Below are 14,815 nucleotides of genomic sequence, written 5' to 3'. Positions count from 1 at the left end.
TATATATATACTTGTATGTGTGTGTATATATATACTTGTATATATTTGTGTGTATATATGTTTATATGTATGTATGTAGGTATATATGTGTATGAATGTGTCTGTGTCATGTATAAATTTATGTTTCTGTGTGTGTGTGTGTATTTTTTATATTTATATATCATCATCATTATCATTTAATATTGAGTTTAACAGGATCTAACAGGTCAGAGTACTGTATCATACTCCAATGTCTGTTTTGGCATGGCTTCTACAGCTTGATGCCCTTCATAATGCTAACCAATTTACAGAGTATACTGGGTCCTTTTGTATGTTACTGGCAATAGTAAGGTTGCCAAGTAGCTTGCAAGACATGATCCTTTGATATAGAGTGGTGGGACTTGTATAAGAGTTTATAGGAATGAGAATTTAAATCTCGGGAAACATCTTAACAATTGATTTTTGACACATCAGTAATGCCAGTGATTTTGAGGCCTAATTGACTAAAAATAGTGATGAGATTTTGCCTAAATTTATCAAGAATGTAACCATTACAGCCATGGGAAATTCCCAATCCATCATCTTGGCATAGACCAACATTGTTGAGATAGGAACTTTGACCTCAATGTATTTAATATAAAGAGACTTACAAGATGTCAGATGTCAGCAGTCATACAATTCCATTAATACATTGAACAGTTCATCTGTATTGGAATTTTTTAACTTATGCTGAGCCCTTACTAAATTGAAATGTTTTCTTGCATGATAAAGTCTAGGTTTATATCACCTATGTCAACATGTTTTTGCAAACTCAATCACTTTATCAAGCAGCAATCTCGGTATAGAGAAATAAAAATCTATAATATCAGTGTAAATCTAGCCTGATACTTATTCTTTAAATTCTTAAACCAATCTTTTGCAGTTTTGCTATTATCCCATTGTTGTAGCTTAGTATCTCTCTGATTTTGATATTAATAATATTCCTTAGTATTGTTTTGGCTTCTAACCCAATTTCAGTCTTCCCTGAGTTTAACAATCTACTTTTTGAACCCACCATTGTCTTGTTTTTCTCTCATGATTTCTCTTGTTCTGTTGTCCTAATTTGTAACTTTTGGGCCTTGTGCCCAGAGCACAAAGATTACTTGGAGACACTAGGCATGTTTTAAAACCTGTCTAGATAATACCTTCAATGAATGAGATTATTAGTAGTAGCTCATGACTATATACTGTATACATTAAGCGATAGATAGATAGATAGATAGATAGATAGATAGATAGATAGATAGATAGGCAGGCAGGCAGGCAGGCAGGCAGGCAGGCAGACAGACAGACAGACAGACAGATGAGGAGAGCACAAAGGATAAATTAAAGAGAATGATGAGACATATTCATATAAACACTTGAATGAATGTGCATGTATATATGTATGCATGCATCGAGAAGTCTGTCTGTGTGTTTTACAACAGGTATTGTTGTTTGTATTGTCTCTAAACCACGGTTTATTGACCTATGGCAATCATATCAAGAAGTGAATTATATTACCATATTTTAGATCAAGTAGTGACAGCCCTTATTTAGGTAGTACCTTATTGGAGCTATTACCTAGCATGGTACCACTTTAGGATGATTGTTGATCTAAATTTTGTAGCTTTTATATTTAACAATAGATAGCATATAAAAGTAAAGATTGCAAAGATTCAGGAATAGAGACTAGAACTTGCAGCATTTATCTACACAAGGAAGTATACCCCTTATAATGAGAATGTTGTCTCTAACTTATTTACTCAAGCATATACCTGTTCATCTACTTCCAGACTCATATCCTTAAAGGGATGAATACGACTTAAAATTTTGTGAGTAGAAGTAAGAATAAATTATTTGTAGATTAAGTTGAACGCTTTGATTGTCATTCAAATTATGCAAATATTAGGTACCTATATAGACAGGCACTGTGGCTGTTCATGACTTGGCGCTCTGTTCTGGTGCCCAGGTAATCCCCACATTTCCTATTGTAGTTCAAAATTAATAAAACCTGTCATACCAGATTCAGAAGACAATGGTGACATGCTATGGTGTGGAAGATCGGACAGTACCTCTACAGGAACTCAAGAAGATCCAGTTGTGTACCAAACTCTCTTATTAGTATATGTGGGAATATTTATATAAAGTTTTGTTTGTTACTGCTTAAGTTTACTTTTCTGGGTTTCCATACTTACTTAGAAATGGAAGTGGTCTGGTTGACTGTACAATGAAGAAAGTCTCACAAGGTGCTATGATATTTTGTTGTGTAGATTACATTGGTAAACTATGAAACTAATTTATAACTGATCAATAATCAATTAAGTTCAATAAATCATTGTAGCAGCCACCAAGTTTTCATTTTCCTTATAATCACATTGTCCTATCACTATGCATTGTACATGCATTTTCAAATCGCCATGCATTGTATATGCATTTTCAAAGCTTTTTTTCCATTGTTGTTTGAGTATGATGTTCTGAACCTCTCTTCCATTTCCAGCAAAAAGCAAGATCTCAACACCATATCCACTCCACGATTACTAGAGCAGTATGTTGCAGTTTATGACTTCACCAAGCAGAACAAAGATGAGATTGATGTTACTGCTGGAGACACCCTTGAAGTCATTGAGAAATGTGAAGATGGTAAAGTACCCTATATCATTCCCACCTTCCTTCTCCTTACATCTCCCTCTCTCTCTCTCCAGCTAAATATGTATTTCAACTACTACTACTACCACCACCACCACTTCTGTGAGGAGTAACAATCATATTATTATCTTAACTGTAACCTCCCTTGCACATATGTACCTGAAGAAAATTTTTAAGATAAGTGCCATTAAGAAATAAACTACCTTTTAAGATGCTGTTTGTTAGCCTGAGAATATGATATATAATTTTTTTTTTTTATACAACACAAAATTTTTAGTAAAGTGTAATGTAAACAGCAAATAAGAATGAAACAAAGCGGAAAAAAAAGGCATTATAAAACAACAAACAATCAAAATCCTAATGACTAAAATTTGATTCCCATATATGTTGTGAAAAATAATAATTAGAATAGTTTAAAATAAAGTGGTTTTTGGCAATGAGCTGCAACCAGTTACCAGCTCTCATAATCTACCCAGTTTTAAGCGATTTTGAAAGTTTTCTTTGTTTTCCATGTTACCTGGCAAGTAATGTGTTTTCTACTGTTATTCTTGTTTTGTTCAGATCTGAAATTTCATGAGAAGCTGATGAACTAGTTTCATTTCAAAATGCAATGACTTAGTTTTCACTGCTTCTTGCTCACACACTTCCACATTCTATTATTGTTTTCTCCCAGACTTTCAGAAGTAAATCCAAAGAAAATAATGAAGACTATCACAATAAACTTAGCAGAATATTATTTCCATTAAACCTATTACTAATCAGTTGGTGGGTAACTTCAGAAGTACTGCTGTTTTACTTTTTTTACCAGTATAAATTTGAGAGTCATTTATGAGGGTGAGTCAAAAAGTAATGCTATTTTGATTAGGACAGGTATAATTACCAACACAGAAACATGTATCATACATCAAAATGAAGCTGGTCCTCTGTGGATCACATCCCTACATCTCAACATAGTTGCCGTTTCTCTCAATAGCAATGTTCCACCTTCGAATGAGAGCATGTATCCCTGCCCCGTAAAATTCTGTTGACTGTTCTTTGAGTCACTTCTTCACTACAGTTTTCACTTCCTCGTCACTGGACTATCATCTCTTCAGCCCCATGAAAGAGGGTTTGAGAGGCAAACATTATTCCAGTGATGAGGAAGTGAAAACTGTAGTGAAGAAGTGGCTCAAAGAACAGTCAACAGAATTTTACGGGGCAGGGATACATGCTCTCATTTGAAGGTGGAACATTGCTATTGAGAGAAACGGTTGAGAAGTAGGGATGTGATCCACAGAAGACCAGCTTCATTTTGATGTATTATACATGTTCCTGTGTTGGTAATTATACCTGTCCTAAACAAAATGGCATTACTTTTTGACTCACCCTTGTACATAGCTGTTGTGTGATCTGATGTAAACTCGAACTTCGATATCTCCTTTCACAGGTTTAAATGGAACATAGTGTTTAAATTCCAAACAGCCTTTTTAACCAATTGTAACTTCATCAATAGAAATGAAAATTATTTTGCAATCTATCCTCAAAAGACCAAATGTGGTGAGTTCAGCATGTCTGGGATTGTTCTTTGGAGGATTATTTCCCCAACAGTCACTAACCCTTAACAAAGCTTTGGTGAGATCCACAAAGGAGTACTGGTCCCATGTCTAGGACATTGCTACTACTACACACACAGACCTCATCCACATAAAGGCCTGTCAAAGGATTGACTTGACCCGATACACTCCAACCTCTGACTCGCATGTGTATTGTCTTCCCTTTCTCTACCGCTACTCTCCAGTAGTTTCTACTCCTCAGTGTTGTCTGGTCTTGTACCACCTCCACTCAGCATCTCCTGACTTGGTTTTTCTTCTTCTCATCATCCATATTGTAGTGTGTGCTAACTTCTATACTTGTTCTATACTTCTATGTTGTGTGCTAACTTCTATACTTAGTCCTTCCTCCTCAAAATATCCACTCTCTGGAATTCTCTCCTTGTACATTTTTTTCTTGCAGTTGTTAACTCCCAACTTTTTAAGAGGAATGTTAACTGCACTGATTTCACTGTTTTTGATCATGCAAATTACATGGGTTCAGCCCTTTCCTCTTGACCAAACTAATTACACTAAATATCCTTGAGTGTTCCAAGAATTTTGTCCAAGTTCAATACATGGGACAGCAAGGCTTTCATTTACTCTTCACTTATATCATTCTAGTTTCTGGCATGTAGTTTTGTCTCTTTAGATGCAATTTAGTACAAATATAGAAGAAAAAGTATACTATTTCTGTCTTATCTCTCTCTACTTTATAAGTGGGTCCTTTTGTTGGTCCTGAAAACTTGAAAATATGGTATAACATTCATTTATTCCACTTTGGTATACAAATATCTTCTTTGTTAGTATTTCTCACCACTAATGACATCATAAGTACTCAGTCTCTAAAACTGAAATATTTTCACTTTGTACTTTCACCCAATATCTTTGTACCCAATATCTTAAGAGCAAAAAAACTGTTTGTGTCTGGTATTACTTACTGCTAATCATGTAGTAGGCATAATTTCAAAAAAGATAATGTGTGAAGCTATTCACTGAAATTAGCTATTATATACTAAAATTGCATGGCAAAAGTCACAAATAACAATTGTAATATGATCATTGATAGTAGTAGTAGTAGTAGTAGTAGTAGTAGTGCTGTTGTTGTTGTTACTTATGTTTATTGTAGCATATGATTCACATGATGATGTTAACTTGCAGGTTGGTGGCTGGTGAACAAAAACTCTGGACAAGGCTATGTTCCTGGAAACTATCTGAAGCGATGTGACAGTCTGAAAGATTCCAGGACTGTGGCAGAGAACTGTGGTAAGGCTGTGTAGAGATATGGAATATGTTTATGCGTGTGTATACTACTAGTTTGTGCAGAAATAGGTTTAGGCATGTGCATGTGTGTGTGTATATATATATATATATATATATATATATACATATATATATATATATATATGTATTTAAAAGAAAAATTATTGGTTAGTCAAAGTTTGAGAGCAGAAATCCCAAGAACTTTGCAGAACTCCCCTGATTGATAAGATTGATGAAGATGATGTAGGATTATGTCTGCAAAAGAGAATTCCAAACCTTATGAAGGAGATGACAGAGGATCAAGATATGTGGTGCATAGCTGTACTCAAGAAAACCTGACCTCCACAACAGAATTGAGATCCTAAAACCAAAGTGTCATTTAAAAAGCATTGGTATGAATGCTGGTGATGACGCCACATATAAAGCACCCAGTTCACTGTGGAGTGGTTTGGCATTAGGAAGGCATCCAGTCATAGAAACCAAACCAAAACAAACACTGGAGCCTGGTGCAGCCTCTGGCTTTATCAGTTCCTGTCAAGCTGTCCAACCCATGCCAACATAGAAAATGGTTGTTAAATGTTGATGGTTATGATAATGATGATGGAGGTTCTGGGCAAATGCTTGGAGGCATTCCTTGGTTTTCTGATAGACACCTTGCAGATGTGGCAGGGATGAGTAAAGTAAATGTCTCTTAGTAGTAGTGAACTGTGTACTGCTACATGTTTGGAAATGAACCACTTGAAGTTTTTAGACTTTTTGTTGAGTGAGGAAAGTGAAAGGCTATATTTTGAAGGATTGGTTTTTTTGGGGTTTTTTTTTAAAATTTTAGTCAGAGGAGTAAGGTGGAAGTTATTTTCAGACCAGACCCTGAAACAATTACTTGCAAGAAAATATACTCCACTTAAGGCAATCAAGATTGAGATTATGGGATCAGTCACCCACTTATTTATCTTAGAGGAGTCTGAGAGAAAGATAAGTTACTGACTTGAATTATCAGAGAGGAGTATGGGTTAGTAGATGTTGTGTAGTATGAAGATAGGAAGTGTGTTGTCTTGATTAAGCAGTAATCAGATAACCTGATGAGTAAAGATATGGTGATGGTTGAATAAAATCTGGATTTGGAAGTGCAGAAGAATTTGAGGACACTTCAGTGGTCATAAAGTAAATCAATGCAGATATTTCAGAATAGGAAAAAGGATTTTAACTTCTGCACCAATGTGTTGTTTGTGTATAGTTTCATGTACTTGAGTATAGGATTGTATATGTGTGTGTGTGTGTGTGTTTTAGTACAAAGTTTTAATGAGTTAGGATTTGTGCATAAGCAATGTAATATGTGTGTAATAACTGTTTGTGCATTGTGATGTGTATGAATAAATTTTGTTGTGCATTTATGCATCTGTAAAATGTGTGGGATGGTGTGTGTTGTTGCATAGCCTAGTCAACCTTGCTTGAGCAAACCTATGACCAGTAGGTAGTCGATAGAACAAGTAGGTGTAATTTGGTGATCTATTTGTTCCGCATATTCTACAGCTGCACCTTACTGAGGATTATACTGCACATTCTGACATGTTATGGTTACTCACATGGAATGCAGTGTGACATTCTTGACATGTTATAGTCTCCCTTCTGTCCAAGCTATTTCTGTATGGCTTGAGATTCTATTGAAGGTCAATATGGAGGTGAACAAAGTGGACTCAGTGCGCAACAGTTATTTTTCCTCTGCACATATCATTAGAACTGTGCATTGCTGCTGCTAATGAAGCCATTGATGTTGCAGCTATTTCTGTGTAATGTGTATTTTTTATTTATGAGTGAAAGATGGTGTTTGAGGATGTTTTAAATGTGTCTGGGTATTTAGAGATGATTATTATGTAAGAGATCTTGAAGAATAGAATTGCTGTGGCACCAAACTGTGCCCCATCATATATCAAGGTAATCTTTCATTTTTAATATTTTTGTTTTGCTGTTTGTGTCCTGTTTTTCTCTTCTGTGTGCAACCTGTGATTATGTAAGATGAACTGTTTTGTTTTCTTTGTTGTTTGTTGTGGAAAGATTGTAAACCTAGGGAGAGATGGCATAACCCCTGGTGGATCTAATATATTGTTTGCAGAGTAATGTTATTGTTTCTTTTTGTTAGCCAGATACGGTATTTATGAGTTCTAAATGTTTGTGCATTTGTTTGAGCCTATTTATGCTGCTCAGTGTGATGATCGCATGTCTTTGATGTTCTTTGATGTTGCTGGTGAGAAGGGAGACTCTGGGTTTGGAAGATATTTTCAAACTTTATTTGGAGCTAGTGTCTAGGTAGTAGATGTAGTTTTGAGGGATTGTGCAGTTGTATCTGAAGAATGGCAGGATGAGGTAATTGTGATCCCATATGTTTATGAGGCTGTGTGTATGTTGTTTAGCAGCAGGTCAACCGTGATCAAGTTGATCTATGATCAATGGCATCTCAGCTATGACCCTCTCATCTTTAGTTATTATATATCTATGACTTCATTATCCAATGTGCCCTTCTTTGTTTAAGATGTCTACTAATTTTTTGAATGATTTCAGTTGATCAAAGTTTTTCAAGTCACTATACCATGTCTACCATATTTTTATTTAGTGTGCAGAGCATTCCCCTGACCTATTTTCTTTTTATTGTTGATAGACTTAAAAAGTAGTCTGTTAACCTGTGTTTTGTATTGTTTCTTAAAAAATCTTTTGTATTTTATGTATAGGTGAGTAGCAACAACTGGAGTTAAAGAATTTGCTAAAATTAGTGTAGATGTTGTATGTGGTTTGTTCATTATTGTCAAAGCTACAAGGTATTATTTGTGTAAGGTTTATGTATAGTGTGGTAGTTGTGTGTAGTGATCTAAATCCATAGTGTGAGGTAGTGAGTAGAATGCATAGGTTAGTAATGTCAAGGATGAATCTGTGAATTTAGAAATGTGATAACTTGTTTGTTGTTGAGCAATCATTAAACAACTGAGTATCAGTTGTTACCATTAAGCTGATACTCAAGTTGATGTACCTCTATTGTAGGAGAGAAATATGTCTGTATAGAAGCATTTGAACCTGAGGGTCCTGATGACCATTCCTTGAGAGTTGGGGTAATAGTGGAGCTCATCCAGAAGAATCTCGATGGATGGTGGTGGGTCAGGTGAGTGCTAGCAAGGAAAACATAAAATGATTTATATTTATATTTTTTATTATAAATGATCATCGTCATTATTAAAATTGATGTTGTCATTGTTTTAATATCCATTTTTAATGTGCTGACATGAATAAAAGTTTGCTAAATGTCATATTATCACTCATCTTAATTCTTTGTCATCTTTTCCATAAAGCCTTACATCCTAAGATCTTCTTCCCATATCTTATTTAATCTTTCAGTGCTGCTGGTGCTTCCTACTGTCAGCACTCATTTACATCATATAATACCAGTGCATCTGTGTTTCCTGCATACACAACTGCCCCCACTGTTCACTTGTAATCTGCTATTTATATAAAAACCAACAATGCACATATAAGTTATATTTGATTAATTTTTCTTTGTCCTCCTTAGCATCATGCACTTATTTACTTATTTACAAATTGTTTATTAGAGCAAGTTTCTCCACAGTGTTCTAATGCAGTTGCTGGATATAGGTCTGATCTTCCCTACTGTTAACTACTTGATTATGAAGTGGCATGGGTGACACTTGTCTCTGGCTGACTGAAAAACAAGCAATACATGGATGCAATGGCTGTAGCAAAGTTTGGATTTATTACTGTGTAATCATATTGGAGGGGGTACCCAAAAGTAACTGGAAACGTTAACTGTGGGACAAGCCCGTTGTAATTCAGGTTTCTGCTGCTAAAAGCCACTTGATGCAACCCTCAGCTATCAGTATGCAGACCAGCAGCATCGGGTGAAGTTGTACTGCCATGTGGTGTGTCTTTGCTTTACCGTGCTTCTCCCCTTTTTTTGAAATGACTGAAATGGGGAAGCAGTCTGCTTTTGTGAAATTCTGTTTTCTGCTGGGAAAACAGCAGCCGAAACAGTTGTCGTGCTTCTAACAGCTTACAAGGATGCTGCCATGAGCAAAACATAAGTTTACAAGTGGTTTTCACACTTTAGGAATGGTCACTTGTTGCTTGAAGACCAACCTCGTTTAGGCATCCATCGACCTCCCAAATGAATGAAATCATATTGAAAATTCACAAACTGATCTTGGAGGACCATCATCAAACAGTGAGTTTGTTCTGAAGCTCCTGCCAACGAATTTTGAACAAGGAATTGTGAATGAAAAGAGTTGCAGCAAAATTTGTGCCTCACTTGCTCATAGAAGATCAAAAGCAGTCACAACTGAATGTGTGTCATGAACTGAAAGAACAACTGGAAACGATCTGAATCTTTTTTCGAAGGTCATCACTGGTGACGAAAGCTGGTGCTATGGAATTTGCAGATGTGGAAGAGGTGAATAAAAAAATGATGGAGGCATGAAAAGGAATCACTTCACAAGAGTTCCAGCACCGATTCAAACAATAGAAAACGTCTGGACCAATGCATTGCTTCAAATGGAGAATACTTTGAAGGTGATAAAAGTATAAAAAATGTAAAACTATTTGAATAGAATAATATTACAAAAAAATTCCAGTTTCTTCTTTTTTTTTTACCCCTTCATAGTCTATGTATTTAAGCTCGCTCTCTCTCCTTTAGCCTCTCTTTCTCTCAGCAAGCAGTACATATTTAGTCTATCAGTCACCCCTAAGTTTTTATCATCTGTTCCGTCATCACAATATGATTTGATTTGAATTGTGTAATCCCATTTAATAAATACAGAGTCACCCAAATCCATCATGGCAACAAAATTACAATTAGGTTTTTGATGGGCCATAAGTGATACATGTGATTGAATTTCAGGCAGGTATACAGAGACCGTGGACTTCAGTACCTACTACAGTATCCTGTTACAGAAAGGGTGGAATGTTGAAAGATGACAATAACTGCTTCTGAGTCATTGCTAATAGTGAGTAGTTTGTAGAAGGAGCTAACTACATAGTTTGGGTGGTCTACTCTACAAACTCTATGGATGTATACCAGACTTGTTCAACCCTGTCTTGGCAGACTGAACATTCCCTGTTGTGTTAGCTTGGAAGTGGTGACAAAGGTAGACATAAGCAAAGTTTTGATAATTTCTGCATTGTAACTCTGTTGAAAGAAAAATGTAAAATTTGGCCAAGTTGTACATAGAAAGGTGAAAACTTGTCCATCATAATGTGGTTGGGAGTGCACCGACCTGTGTGATTCCCAACAGCTTTCATCTTATAAGATATAAGATTAATAGGGTGGTTAATAAACCAGGCTTTAGGGGATCTCTTATTCATTCAATACTTAAAACTTTTGATAGAGTTTTGTAACTAATCCTTGTAATGTCCACCTATCCATTTTCATTAGAGCAAATAAGAAAAAGAAATTACTGCTGCTGTTGTTGTTGTTATTATTATAAGGGAGTAGATTGGGAGAATTGTTAAAGTATTGAACAAAATACTTAGCAACATTTTCTTTCAGCTTTTTTACATTTTGAGTTCAAATTTCACTGAGGTTGCCTTTGCTTTTTAAAATGGATATATTTTATAATGTTAAAAATTTTATGATGGAGGTCAAGAAAATAGGTACCAGCCTTGTATCATGGTCAATATAATCAATTATTCCCAAACTTATGGCTTTCTATTGTTGTAAGATATCATTATTGTACAAGATACCCAATATTTGATAATAAAAATATGTAATGAACATCTTGATAACATGTATACTTACTTTGACATCAATGCTAATTGGTAGACATTTCTGAGAAGCATAGTAGACTGTATTCCATTTTGTATCTACTCAAAACAAATAATAATGATTTTTCTTTTTCTCATGTCTTTTCATAGCATAAATGAGAAAGCTGGTTGGGCTCCTGCCACATGCCTTCAGTTGGCTGAAAGAAATGTCCAAGACAGACTGGATAATCTTGCCTCTGGAACTGTAGAAACAGTCAACAACTTATCTGATGTGAGCAATTTGCTCAAAAGTCCAGTGACTAGTGTTGGTGATAGCCACATTATTTCTGTTGATATGGATGCTAAACCAAATGCCCCAAGTTACCAAAATGACTATGAAAGTGATGAGTTTTCTGATGACAATGATGATTCGGATGAGAATGATAGCCATTATAGCCGTATCTATGCTCCAGCTCCAAAACGCAGAAATACTTTCAAGGACATGAAAACTGCTTCAGCTAAGGTAATTCAGTATGTGTGTTTATTAAAGTGTATAATTACCAACTAATATATCTTTGTTACCAGTGTCAATGGCCAAGGCATTTTAATTCTCACTGTCTCAAAATGCATAGCTTTGATTGGTTAGAGATAGATGTTGTTTAACACTTTCAGCTCAAACTACCATATAGAGGTCTCTTTTGTTGGCTCATACACATACACAACAGTAGGATGTGATATGAAGGAGATTTAACTACTATTTTGATCATATCTATCATGTAGAGGTTTCCTTTCTTAGATCGAAAATACATATGTGCAGACATAAGACAGTAGGTGTGGTTTGAGGATTTTAAAATTGCTTGTGAATGAGAGCATTTAGGTCTCCATTAGTCAGTTCAAGTGATATGGGTGTTTTTATAATCTTAACATAATTTCTTTTATTGGATGCCATATGTGATAAAACAGAATGTTAGTGACAGTTAGTTATTCTGTATGGTGTGACATTTCATTGGAAAGGTTTTATGGTGTAAGATTAAATATGAGTTTACATGACCAGCATCATCTGCTGATAGTAAGATATTATCTCTACAAGCAAGCAGGATTGTGTATTCTGCCAGCTAGACCTAGGGTGTTATATGCTGGCTATCAATGGCCAATGACTTGAAGTTCATTAACAAGATACACTTGTGGTGACAACAATAGGATAAGTTGGTTTTCGATGGATTCTGCAAGCTGGTAATATATGAAATCCTATGGAGGTGGAGTTAGCAGTTATGAAGTCTGGGTGAGTTAGGAGAGGACCTCATCAAGAATGCTTCATATGATGTTGCAGAAGTAATTTCTCTGGTATCTGAGTCTCTAGATGAAGTGGAACAGAAAGGAGGAGGTTTTCATGACATTAAGGTAATTAAAAAGTTTATATCTTAGGGTTCTTGGAGAATGTTGCCTACTTAGCATTGGGAAGCTCCCAGCTATATTGGTAGAAACATCTAGGTTGAATGGAGGATCAACGAGATTACCTTTCTCTTCTCTCTTCTGATTTGTGGGTGGGTTGGGTGGATCAGGGTATTCTACATATACACTAACTTGCAACTCATTATAATGGGTTGAAGCCCTGTTGAATCTCTCCCTTTCTGCCAATAAATTGAAGATCCTTCTGCTGATACCTGTGACTAAGTTTCTGATTACAACTGGTGGTGGGGTTGGAATGTCTAAACATAATCAGTTTCTTTGTTGGGCTCTTTATAGGGGTCATGAGTCTGGTTATGCCTAGGAAATCAACCTTTGTTAAGTTGGTAGTAAAAGATATCTTTAGGCTAGACTCTTTCAAGATGTTTATCAGATTCTTCTTGAATTTATCAACGACATGATTATTCATATGACTTGAGATTGCCAGGCAGCTGAATTGTGGGAGTGTCTACATCTTTTTAAAATATCTAGGACAAATATCCCAATGTGTGTGTGATAGATAGATAACTAACAGAGTTTCAAAGTTGACTAAGAAAGAAAAAAAGAAGTACCAATACCTTCTATAGTATATTGTAGCAATGAAACAAAGCATTGTTAACATTCCAGTAATTTAATGTTTGATCTTTCTGCTATGAAAGTGTTAAATATGCAAATATGTTCATCAAATTTACTTTTTTAACTTCTGATAGCTGTTGTTTTAAAAAATATGTTTGTGAAAAGTTAAAAGTTGTACACTGCTGCTGACAAAAACTCCTTAAGAGAGATGGAACATACATAGAACAGTTGCTCTGTTTTGTTTGCTCATATATTCTGACATAATGTTCACCAAAAGCAAAACAAAAGCTATAGAAATGTTTTATAGTACATATATTTATTTATGTGTTAGAAATAGCTGCCAAATCTCAAATATTACATACTACTTATGATCCATGTCTATGTGTATGTATATATATGTGTGTGTGTGTGTGTGTATACAGTAATTCCTCGCCATATCGCAGTTTATTATTTAAGCTTACTTTGATTCCTCTGTGGTGTTGTTTTGCATTTATAATAAAATAAATATATACAAATTATAAAAGTAATAAAAAAAATATACAGTTTAGTACTGTTTCTATTTCGCGGATTTTCACCTATCGTGGGGGACTTTGGAACATAACACCCACAATAGTCAAGGGATTACTGTACTATATATGTGCGTGTGAGTGAGCAAACAAATGAAAATAGTTCTCACCACATATAGTGGGAGTTATATTTATTGAGTACTGAGTTGACTTAGTTCTCCATGTTATTTAAAGTTTAGTGGATGTGAAAGTGACAGAGGGAACTAAATCAGTGCATCGCATGTGTTATGAGGACCCATTGTTTAAAGAGAGACATTCTCCAATGACAAAATACAACAATGAAGACCATCTTCATGTTCAAATCTGCCAGAACATATTGAGAATTATTAGATAAGTTATTGTTTGGTTTCTTACTATTCTCCATGCACTCTGAATTATTATCAGTTTGGCAGGGATCAGCATGCACCAGCAAATAATTTGTTTGCTTATTTTGTAAACAAGAGCCTGTACTCTTGTTAATTCATTGGTTCAGGGGTAGTTTTAACTGAGGAGACACATTGTGGTCTCTAAAGTGGGGAAATGTTCTTAATGATGTATTTAAACTGTTTAAGTCTGATGGTATGGCTGCTGCCTGAAGAATGTACATGGGTTCTATGTGCATGAAACTTTTAGTAGCGTGGGCCATACATGTGAGGCAGTCATAAAAAACTATATATGCATATATATATATATATATATATATATATATATATATATATATATATATATAGCGGACAATAAAACATTCGGACAGATAGACGATACAAAGGCGGACAGGAGAAACAACAATTAGAAGTACAGGAAAAAGAAGACAGGTCATTCATGGCCGTCTTTCTTCAGTTAGGTTACCAGATGTCCTTACAATTTCGAAGAAAGAAGGCCACAAATGACCTGTCCTTATTTTCCATGTCCTTCTAATTGTTGTTTCTCCTGTCCGCCTTTTTATCGTCTATCTGTCTGAATGTTTTATTGTCCTCTATTGTCCTCTATTACGTTTATATATACATATAGCAGCATACGTACACACTTGTGCTC

General features: G+C 35.3%; 1 protein-coding gene across 2 annotated transcripts in view; it reads left to right on the top strand.

The window, feature by feature from the left end:
- LOC106873660 (SH3 and PX domain-containing protein 2A) overlaps positions 1-14,815 on the top strand; it is a 90,525-nt gene that overhangs the window by 66,239 nt on the left and 9,471 nt on the right. For both annotated transcript variants that reach the window (XM_052972755.1, XM_052972754.1), the window contains 4 exons: positions 2,498-2,640; positions 5,376-5,480; positions 8,508-8,625; positions 11,385-11,736. In XM_052972755.1, the coding sequence (XP_052828715.1) occupies positions 2,498-2,640; positions 5,376-5,480; positions 8,508-8,625; positions 11,385-11,736 (718 nt within the window). The remainder of the gene's footprint in view (positions 1-2,497; positions 2,641-5,375; positions 5,481-8,507; positions 8,626-11,384; positions 11,737-14,815) is intronic.

The sequence above is a fragment of the Octopus bimaculoides genome, chromosome 14 (assembly GCF_001194135.2).
Source record: "Octopus bimaculoides isolate UCB-OBI-ISO-001 chromosome 14, ASM119413v2, whole genome shotgun sequence".
In the NCBI taxonomy this organism is placed as follows: domain Eukaryota; kingdom Metazoa; phylum Mollusca; class Cephalopoda; order Octopoda; family Octopodidae; genus Octopus; species Octopus bimaculoides.
Note: the sequence above shows the minus strand (reverse complement) of the source record. Positions and strands in the feature narration are given on the sequence as shown.